General features: G+C 41.3%; 1 protein-coding gene across 1 annotated transcript; it reads right to left on the reverse strand.

The window, feature by feature from the left end:
- Nucleotides 1–1,625: 1,625 nt before the first annotated feature.
- LOC123757017 (uncharacterized) lies at nt 1,626–10,730 on the reverse strand. Its single transcript, XM_045740418.2, has 5 exons — nt 10,304–10,730; nt 9,958–10,155; nt 7,294–7,481; nt 4,367–5,684; nt 1,626–3,498 (listed from the first exon to the last, which is right to left on the reverse strand). Exons 1-5 carry the CDS (start codon nt 10,512–10,514, stop codon nt 2,756–2,758), a joined length of 2,658 nt encoding a protein of 885 aa, XP_045596374.2. The 5' UTR covers nt 10,515–10,730; the 3' UTR covers nt 1,626–2,755.
- Nucleotides 10,731–11,157: the final 427 nt, after the last annotated feature.

An 11,157-nucleotide genomic window follows, 5' to 3' on the forward strand; every position in this document is an offset into this window, starting at 1 on the left:
AAGAACTGACCTGATCCATGAGACGCTCAACATGAAGCCAATGAACATTAGGCTCAGCTACCTGGCCAGAAGACAGCTGTACCGTATGAAGAACATGTATGTCCCAGACCCAGAAGATCCCTTCGTAGCAGAAAACACCACCAGCGACTACGAGATCCACGAACCACCACACAGAACCAGAAGAATCACTCTCCAACAAAAAGTGATCAGACATATCCATGATGAGGCCTTCCCAAGCCCTCAGATACTAAGCGGTCTGCCAGACGATCCAGATGAGTGGCCCATCCCAGACCCAATCTACACCAAATGAAGAATAAAGAAAGAAAGAAAAAAAATAATAAAATAAAAAAAAAAAAAAATAAAAAAAAAATAAATAAATAAAAAAAAAAATAATAAAAAAAAAAAATATATAAATAAATAAAACACCTACAAAAAAATATAAAACCAAAAAACTATTTGTCGTGGCGGCAGAAGTGTAACTACCCTGATGTTTCTAAGATTAGCCTCCTTCAGCCAACTCCATGGCTCTAGTGCTTTAGGACACCAACAAGGTCACAAACACTAGCCCCCCCAGCCAATGTACTGACAACCCAACATAACACATACGCAAACAAACAACACATACAAAAATGTCAACCCATGGTGGACAGGCCACCGAACTTTCAAACCTCCTCTCTCTCTACACCCGCATCCTCTTCCTGAATTTCATCTCCCCATCCCTCTACCTCCCCCATCCTTTCCATTCCCTATGGACATCAATCCGATCCAATCCGACTGTTAAATACATTATAAATTTCTGGTCAAGTCAATTTACAATCACACGACTATATAAAAGTTAGTTTCATTTAAATGAAGGTGCAAAGTTAAACTGTTTACTACAAAAAAAGTTTGTTGCCCACAACGAGTTAAAAAAAAAGCAGAATACTCTGAGGTAGGCAGACAACTTCTGTTAGTGCCGGAGAAATTTATCATTAGTACAGCATTGGAGAGCAATAGCAGGCAAGCCCTACAGACAGCCAGTCGTCGTCTTCCACTGCTACTTTGAGCCGCTGAGGCGGCAGGAGCTGGTTACTCTTGCCCTCGCTTCTGGTACTTTATATATCATGATGCACACGATAAATGTGATGTTCCGGGGCTCCCGCCAATTCACTCAACCGGAAGTACTCTACACACGGAGGAAATCACCGACGTTGAACCATTGATGACATCGTTGAAGACGGCAGTGGACTCTTCAAGAACGAAGAGGTTCTTCAGGGGCCTGAGGGTTCTTCCCCCCTGCCATCCGCACTGCACTAGAAGAAGCCAGTCTGATATTAATCCCACTACGAGAGTACAACCCAGGCTGTGAGGACCTTCTACGGTCGACGTATTAGTACTTTCATATCTTATACGCCTATTCCTGACATTATCAACACACAACCCAACTTCTGTGTCAGAAGAACTCATTTGGAAGGAAGCCAATCAACGTCCGACTCTAAACCTAAAGTTAAACTCTCCAGCCGAGGAAACCCATGTTGCTCTACATGGATTCAGATGTATTGGCATCTCATCCACTAAAACAGTGCCACAAGTGCTTCCACTACGATCATTACACTCTTAAGTGCACACTTAAGAGTACACCAGTTAATTGAAAGTTGAAAGGCGGGACCAAATAGCAGAAGCTCAACCCCCGCAAGCACAACAAATCGCCATTTCACTTTAGTGTCCACTCAGATAGGCGGAAATGAAGTAAATCTGAGGCATAACAAGCATTTGCAACAACCCGCCCGAAAACTCGTTCGACAACCACATTTAACATACAAGCTTCTGTATTCTCCGCCTTGCTGGAAAATTGTGCATCCACACTTCAGTCAAATGCTTGGGAAGGACCTACTTAACCACAAACTCAGCCACCGACACAACCCATCACCCAAGAGGATTTTTTTTTATATAAAAGAAGCACAATAAATACAAGAAATCACGTCATAGGACGAACAAAAACAACACCCACACTTTAGCAACAAATTACACACAAGGAACACCAAACATGGTACAGAAACCCTAAAACCGTAAGAAGCAAAACCACAAAGAAGTAGACAAAGCACAAAACAGGGAATAAATGGGCTTTGGTTAGGTTAGGATGGGTGTTTAGGTTCTGTTGGTGATTATTCAGCCCGTACTCAGACTAAGTCCATTCTATCCAGCGGTCGACCCCAAAGACGCACTCGTAAATTTTTACATTCTGTTCATTCAAAACAGAGCTTTTCTCAAATACAAATTAATATTATTAAATATTAGCATACTGTGCATATTTAGGGACTGGTTAGGTTAGGTTAGGTATTCAGGTTCTGTTGGCGATTATTGTATTTGTAGTACGTGGGTGAAGCATTTACAGCGTTGTAGTTCGAACAAAAGTCGTCAGTGAAGCGCTTGTTCCGGAAGTGTTCGGACGTCATAAGTTGTGAGTCGTGTGTAAACCATTTTTCATCCATAAACCAGGGGTTTGGCGGGTACATGGAATGGTCTTTGGGTCTTTGTTTAGAGGACGGGCTGTACACACGATTCACAACTGATGAGGTTCGAACGAACCTGGTCTAAGGACAGGCTGTGCAAATGCCACAAATTGCCAACTGAACCTAATCTCGAACCTTACTTCAATTAGGCTTAACTATTCAACACATTCTAGTGTGACTACGTATGGTCGACTACGTATGGTCGTACACTCACAATATTCATTATGTGTTAATTTCTTCTTGATATACACATATTTGATATATTATATAATTTCATTGCCGAACAAGAAATATAACACCACAAGCAACTGAAAGCAAAGAAGAAGAACAATTTTGCAAATTATATTAAAAACTTGGGCCCTGGTGTTGGCTTTCAGCTTCTGATCATCGATGGAGGTGTTGGAGGAGGCTGGCCACATCTTGGAGAAGGACCTGGAGCCCTTGATCCGCATGGAGTTGACCACAGTGTTGGAGATGACCACGGCGAAGCACAGCATAATGAGCACGAAGTACCAGATATCGATGAGCTTGAAATACGGCGTCTTGATGTAGGAGTCGCTGGCCTGGGCGAAGAAACCTGCCAGCACCAGCATGGAGGTGAGGGACACCATGATCCTCTCGTTGAAGTCTGTGATGGGGAAGAAGAGCGTCGCATACGAAATGAAGAACATGAGGGCGCTCGGGGCGAAGCTATTGAGGAGATGGTAGTCGAACTGGCCCGTCAGGTGGAGGGTCAACATGACGTGTTCAGGATGGGCCTCGGCGGTGACGTTCATCAGGTGGTAGTCGAGTAGGTCGTGGTCAAAGACGTAAGGCACATTGTACGCCCCTACTTCACCATCAACTGGCTTCAGCGACATCTCCAAGTGAGCTCTCACAAGAGAGAAGGAAATGTTGCACAAGTAGGTCCCGAATGGATACCGATAGACTTTAAGATGACACGGGTATTCCATGCTCACCTTCATGTACCGAGTAATGTTGACTTGCCTGGAAGACGTTAATTTGCCTGATGAAAGAAACATATCGTCATGAAATCATGAATTATACATTTTACAATATTTAAAAATAATGCTGAAAAACACAAATAATGTTGAATATACGAAATCGCTAAAAAATATTTTCAAGAAATAACTACATTACAATCTGAAACCTGTGAACCTTGTTTGGGATGTGATAGGCAATCCAATAATGCTCTTGTAATTCTTGTGGCAAATTTGGAGTCTCTTGATGAGTTATCTTTAAAATCCTTGAAACAAAAATTACAGAGCAGTGCATTCAGCAACAGAACCTATTTCCCACGCCCAAACCTTAACTTTAATAATATGCCTACCTCTCTGATCGCTGAGAGTTATATCATCTTTATTGTCAGCACTAACTACACAACGTCATAAATCCTATATTGCAGGGATAGTTTCTAAACACCTTACATAGTATACGGCATACATATATTACGTGTTATAATATTATTATTACGACTTTAAGTAAATAATTTGTGTAAACTAACCTAACTGTATATATGTACAAGCATTTATTAATAAAACATTTGAATTAAAATTTGAGGTATTTGCAATATGTGGTGGGTATGGTAGTGTTGTAGTGTTGTGGTGGGTGTGGTAGTCTTGTGGTGGGTGTGGTAGTCTTGTGGTGGGTGTGGTAGTCTTGTGGTGGGTGTGGTAGTCTTGTGGTCGGTGTGGTAGTGTTGTAGTGGGTGTGGTAGTGTTGTAGTAGGTGTGAAGGGTTGGGATCAAATATATGAAAACCGGTCAAGGTTATCTTAACGAATATCATCGCACAAAAGTAAAATAATATCAACAGGCTGCCTTATAATTGTTGAACTTTATCATCTTAATTTAACAACTGTGTTCATAACTTACCCATTAATGGATCATTCATGTTTTGTTCCTCTGGTGGTTTCTTCTTCCAGTGTACGAAGCAGTAGTCAAAAAAGATTTGAGGCTCGAGATGTGGTCCGCTATATTCGCCGGCGGTCATAACGAGTTTGGGAATCCAGATATCGGTGCAGTTCATGTAGTTGGCTTTCATCTTAGTGTCAATAAACCGTAGTCGAGCATCGGTCCAAACTAACCTTATACCCGCCTGCACCTTGGCCACTCCGTGTTCCGTTGTTATTTTGTCAATGCTATGTAGATAAAATTGGTAAAGTACATATCCTTTCTTGATTTCTCCGTGGAATGGACTGTTGAAAGTGTTATATCCGGGTCCCTTATTTATGAGTCGTTCCCCACAATGTTCTTCGTCGCTTCCGTCAGGAGAGTCTTTGTTACCGTCACATCGCTGGCTCCGAGGTAAACAGACGCCATCATGGGAGGAGAACTGTAAGATGTTGCAGGACGTCAATGTCAGAGTTGTGTTTTCGTCACCAGAGCACCAGCGACGCCGCCCTACTGGCTGGGAGCCTCGTTGTAGCTGCCACTCCCGGCGATGTAGACGAGATCTCAGGATCCATTTGTTGCCCTCTTGAGTGATATTGCATGTTTCTTGTCCTTGGAAGTAAACATTCCCGTCGGGCATTATACGCAAGAAGTAGTATCTGTCAAAGTCATGGATGTCGCCAAAGATGGTGAAGCGAAGTGTGGCGGGAATACGACATACGCTACACTCCAGTTCGCTGAGACAAGTGCGTGACCCCAAGGTGCCGTTAGTCAACAAGGTCGGGCACAGAGTCGTTAGACCTTCACCATACCCGCCCTCGCTGCCCACCCACGACACTTGAGTCTCGTCTGTGATGCAGTTGCTGGCCACACTGTTAACCACCACCAAGCCTCCAGACGCCACCTCTTCGTCTGTTAGGAAATACCCGCCATAACTTTTGCAGGACCTGAAAAGTCCTTTGTATCCTTGAGATTCAGCCAGGAAAAAACTGTTATATGTCTGATCACACAACTCCTCCTCTTCAACATCAACTATTTCCACCGGGCCAATATCATTCCAATCGGCAGTGACTGACACAACGCCGTCTGAGTCTACTACAATGTTGCTGCAGTTGTTGGAGGCTTGATCAGAGGTGCTGCTGAGAGCTGCTTGAAGAGTAATAGCTGTGATGAATCCAGTGAAGGACGTTTGGTTTTTACTTGAATCTTCTCCAAGGCAGAGCTTTGGGTCCTGCTGATGGGGGCTTACGTCGACAACTTTTTTCACAGACAAGAAAGTTCCTTGCAAAGTTGCCCACACCTGTAAAAAATAGATTAGAAAACAAATGAAATCAATGAACTCCACATCCAAGAAATCTTTCTGGGATGTGGAGTTTTCCACATCCCATATATATATATATATATATATATATATATATATATATATATATATATATATATATATATATATATATATATATATATATATATATATATGTCGTACCTAGTAGCCAGAACGCACTTCTCAGCCTACTATGCAAGGCCCGATTTGCCTAATAAGCCAAGTTTTCCTGAATTAATATATTTTCTCTAATTTTCTTCTTATGAAATGATAAAGCTACCTATTTCATTATGTATGAGGTCAATTTTTTTTATTGGAGTTAAAATTAACGTAGATATATGACCGAACCTAACCAACCCTACCTAACCTAACCTAACCTATCTTTATAGGTTAGGTTAGGTTAGGTAACAGAAAAAGTTAGGTTAGGTTAGGTTAGGTAGGTTAGGTAGTCGAAAAACAATTAATTCATGAAAACTTGGCTTATTAGGCAAATCGGGCCTTGCATAGTAGGCTGAGAAGTGCGTTCTGGCTACTAGGTACGACATTATATATATATATATATATATATATATATATATATATATATATATATATATATATATATATATATATATTAATATAAAATTTTGGGATCATTCAGGTGGAGGGTATGAGGCCGGACCAGAGAGTTAAAGCTTAATCCCCCGCAAGCATAACTCTGCGAATACACACACACAGAGTATGTGTCCTGGAGTATGCGGCTCCAGCATGGAGTCCATATCTAGTCAAGCATAAGACTAAACTGGAAAAGGTTGAAAGGTTTGCCACCAGACTAGTACCCGAACTGAGGGGTATGAGCTACGAGGAGAGACTACGGGAATTAAACCTCACGTCACTGGGAGACAGAAGAGTTAAAGGGGACATGATCACTACATACAAGATTCTCAGTGGAATTGATAGGGTAGATAAAGACAGACTTTTTAACACAAGGGGCACATGCACTAGGGGACACAGGTGGAAATTGAGTGTCCAAATGAGCCATAGAGACGTTAGAAAGAATTTTTCAGTGTCAGAATAGTAGACAAATGGAATGCATTAGGAAGTGATGTGGTGGAGGCTAATTCCATACACTGCTTCAAGTGTAGATATGATAGAGCTCAGTAGGCTCAGGAACCTGTACATTAGTTGATTGACCGTTGATAGGCGGGACCAAAGAGCCAGAGCTCAACCCCCGCAAGCACAATTAGGTAAGTACACACACACACTTTGGGGAGCCGAAGCCGACAGCACACTGGTCACGTGATCCTGTGGTCCCAAGTTCGATCCCGGGCGCCGGCGAGAAACGATGGGCTTTCACCCTATGCCCCTGTTACCTAGCAGTAAATAGGTACCTGGGAGTTAGTCAACTGTCACGGGCTGCTTCCTGGGGTGTGTGTGAGGTGTGGGGAAAAAATAGTAGTAGTAGTAGTAGTAACAGTTGATTGACAGTTGAGAGGCGGGCCGAAAGAGCAGAGCTCAACCCCCGCAAGCACAACCAGGTGATTACAACTAGGTGAATACACACATTCATAGATTGGTTGAATAAACATAGGAGTTATGGGTTAATCACCTGGCTGCCGTTACGGAGGTCCAGGCTACTGTTGGAGTCGAGGTCCAGGCTACTGTTGGAGTCGAGGTCCAGGCTACCGTTGGAGTTGAGACCGACGCAGAGAGCGTTCCATCTCTCGGGTGTGAGTGTAGCATTAAAAGTGTACCTGGCGTCACCCGCCTCCACCCACACCGCCCACTTACTCATGCCTGTAAGAGTGAACAAAATGAGTTTCCCGCGGCACCTTGTCCGTTCCAATAGTTCATCGTATTTTGACGTGTAAGTCCCTAAACATCAAAATATGAAGGCTCGAGAAATTGACGAGCTCTCAAGTTTTCTATTCGTGGATCCTCGGTAAGATTAAGGCAATTTAGTACATTCTTTTTGTGACGTTGTGACAACTCGAGAGGACAGGATGGGCCAGACCCTAAGAACAAGGCACCCGAGACTACCCTAGAAAAGAACAATGTTTTGACATTTACATTTCTTTGATATTTAGCCCTAAAACATGGTTAGTAGAAACTCATTATTTTTTTAACAAATAGTAAACACTCTAAATAATTCACTTCTTCGAGGCTGTGGGTCCCTAAAACTGCACCACAGGTGGTATTCCCATCACACACACACACACACACACACACATATATATATATATATATATATATATATATATATATATATATATATATATATGTCGTACCTAATAACCAGAACGCACTTCTCAGCCTACTATGCAAGGCCCGATTTGCCTAATAAGCCAAGTTTTCATGAATTAATTGTTTTTCGACTACCTAACCTACCTAACCTAACCTAACCTAACTTTTTCAGGTACCTAACCTAACCTAACCTATAAAGATAGGTTAGGTTCGGTTAGGTAGTGTTGGTTAGGTTCGGTCATATATTTACGTCAATTTTAACTCCAATAAAAAAAAAATTAACCTCATACATAATGAAATGGGTAGCTATATCATTTCATAAGCAAAAAATTAGAGAAAATATATTAATTCATGAAAACTAGGCTTATTAGGCAAATCGGGCCTTGCATAGTAGGCTGAGAAGTGCGTTCTGGTTATTAGGTACGACATATATATATATATATATATATATATATATATATATATATGTCGTACCTAATAGCCAGAACGCACTTCTCAGCCTACTATGCAAGGCCCGATTTGCCTAATAAGCCAAGTTTTCCTGAATTAATATATTTTCTCTAATTTTTTTCTTATGAAATGATAAAGCTACCCATTTCATTATGTATGAGGTAAATTTTTTGTTATTGGAGTTAAAATTAACGTAGATATATGACCGAACCTAACCAACCCTACCTAACCTAACCTAACCTATCTTTATAGGTTAGGTTAGGTTAGGTAGCAGAAAAAGTTAGGTTAGGTTAGGTTAGGTAGGTTAGGTAGTTGAAAAAACATTAATTCATGAAAACTTGGCTTATTAGGCAAATCGGGCCTTGCATAGTAGGCTGACAAGTGCGTTCTGGCTACTAGGTACGACATATATATATATATATATATATATATATATATATATATATATATTTGCTTATTAGGCAAATCGGGCCTTGCATAGTAGGCTGAGAAGTGCGTTCTGGTTATTAGGTACGACATTATATATATATATATATATATATATATATATATATATATATATATATATATATATGTCGTACCTAATAACCAGAACGCACTTCTCAGCCTACTATGCAAGGCCCGATTTGCCTAATAAGCAAATATATATATATATATATATATATATATATATATATATGTCGTACCTAATAACCAGAACGCACTTCTCAGCCTACTATGCAAGGCCCGATTTGCCTAATAAGCCAAGTTTTCATGAATTAATTGTTTTTCGACTACCTAACCTACCTAACCTAACCTAACCTAACTTTTTCAGGTACCTAACCTAACCTAACCTATAAAGATAGGTTAGGTTCGGTTAGGTAGTGTTGGTTAGGTTCGGTCATATATTTACGTCAATTTTAACTCCAATAAAAAAAAAATTAACCTCATACATAATGAAATGGGTAGCTATATCATTTCATAAGCAAAAAATTAGAGAAAATATATTAATTCATGAAAACTAGGCTTATTAGGCAAATCGGGCCTTGCATAGTAGGCTGAGAAGTGCGTTCTGGTTATTAGGTACGACATATATATATATATATATATATATATATATATATATATATATATATATATATATATATATATATATATATATATATATATATATATATAATATCAACTATATATATATATATATATATATATATATATATATATATATATATATATATATATATATATATATATATATATATATAATATCAACTTTGTTGAAAGTTGATGCACATACGGCAATAATGTTCTCATTGGTCTCAGTCGACCATTGAGAATGCTGAACCCGATATACCTTTTCTCTGATATATGATATAACTCTGGTCGAACCATAACACAGAGAGAGAGAGAGAGAGAGAGAGAGAGAGAGAGAGAGAGAGAGAGAGAGAGAGAGAGAGAGAGAGAGAGAGAGAGAGAGAGAGAGAGAGAGAGAGAGAGAGAGAGAGCACATGTATTGCAACGACCACTAAGCAAGTTACTCCTCGTGACAATATTCACCCAAACCTCACACCACAGGCTAGACTTGTACCTGCACTCTCACCTGCAGTAATGGAAACATTGTGGGCGTGATACTCGATGATGGTGGCTGGATCTGCCGGCTGATATAACTCTGGTCGAACCATAAGACAGAGGGTGACATCGCTGGGATCGGTGGTGTTGATCAAGTTGTTGAAGTCACCTGGTGGTAGACAGAGGTGTGCTCGGTGATCCTCCAGCGCCGCCGCCTTTATGCCGGCTACTGTGTGTGCCGACGTGACAATGTTAACATGCAGGATGAGTAAATACAAAACCAGATTTCTTAAAAATAATGATTATGTGAAAAATGTGGAGCCTCTGTTACAAAGACAATATATCAGTAAAAGAAACTGAACCTTAACACAGCCAACCTGGTGAGATCATAAGCAGTTCCAGAAGAAACACAAGGGACGGCAGAGACCCAATGCCACCCGTCCACACACGACCCATACTGTTCAACGCTCGGTCACCAAGTCCCGTCACACCCACCGCCCGGCCGACACCCGCCGCCCGGCCGACACCTCGAGAACACATTATACCACAGGGACGCCGCTTCTCACACTGCAGACCCGACAGTATCATGACCTAGTGAGGACGAGAAGGAACTGCTAATTGCTATAAAATTGACGGTGATAGTAATCAGTCTTAGGTGCAACTGGCTGAGTAATGCCACAACTAGAATATATAAAATGGCCTGTTGCATACATAATGACTGCCTACATAGTCTTCCCGGCTTATTGCCTTCTTTTGATAATCACTTAGACAATGACAGCAAGCATACTTAATGCCTTCAAGACGCGAAGTTGGCGTGTTGCTTAATTATTGGTTTCCAGATGCAGATAACGAGTAAGTGTTGGAGAAGAGGGGAACTATCAAGAGAAAGCGCCAAGCCATTACGACTATATAACACTTAAAAGGGATCAAGATAAGGATTTGAGATGGGACGGGGGGAAAGGAATGGTGTCCAATCACTTGGACAGTCGGGGATTGAACGCCGACCTGCATGAAGCGAGGCCGTCGCTCTACCCTTGTAGAGCGACGTGGCTCGGGCACGTGGTGCAAATGGGTGACGGCAGCATCCCCAAGGATCTTCTGTACGGAGAGCTCATGCAGGGAAACGTCCAGCAGGCAGGCTCCAGCTACGGTACAAAGACGTGTGCAAAAGGGACCTGAAAGCCATGGACATCGATCTTGCCACGGGAGAAACACTGGCCGCAGATCGATC

The sequence above is a fragment of the Procambarus clarkii genome, chromosome 26 (genome assembly GCF_040958095.1).
Source record: "Procambarus clarkii isolate CNS0578487 chromosome 26, FALCON_Pclarkii_2.0, whole genome shotgun sequence".
In the NCBI taxonomy this organism is placed as follows: domain Eukaryota; kingdom Metazoa; phylum Arthropoda; class Malacostraca; order Decapoda; family Cambaridae; genus Procambarus; species Procambarus clarkii.

Excerpts from the sequence above, each read along its gene's own strand:
- LOC123757017 (XM_045740418.2), bottom strand. The coding sequence starts at position 10,514 with ATGATACTGTCGGGTCTGCAGTGTGAGAAGCGGCGTCCCTGTGGTATA. Across the intron at positions 10,156-10,303 it reads ACTGCTTATGATCTCACCAG|TAGCCGGCATAAAGGCGGCG; the intron begins GTTGGCTGTGTT and ends CGGCACACACAG. Across the intron at positions 5,685-7,293 it reads ACCTCCGTAACGGCAGCCAG|GTGTGGGCAACTTTGCAAGG; the intron begins GTGATTAACCCA and ends TATTTTTTACAG.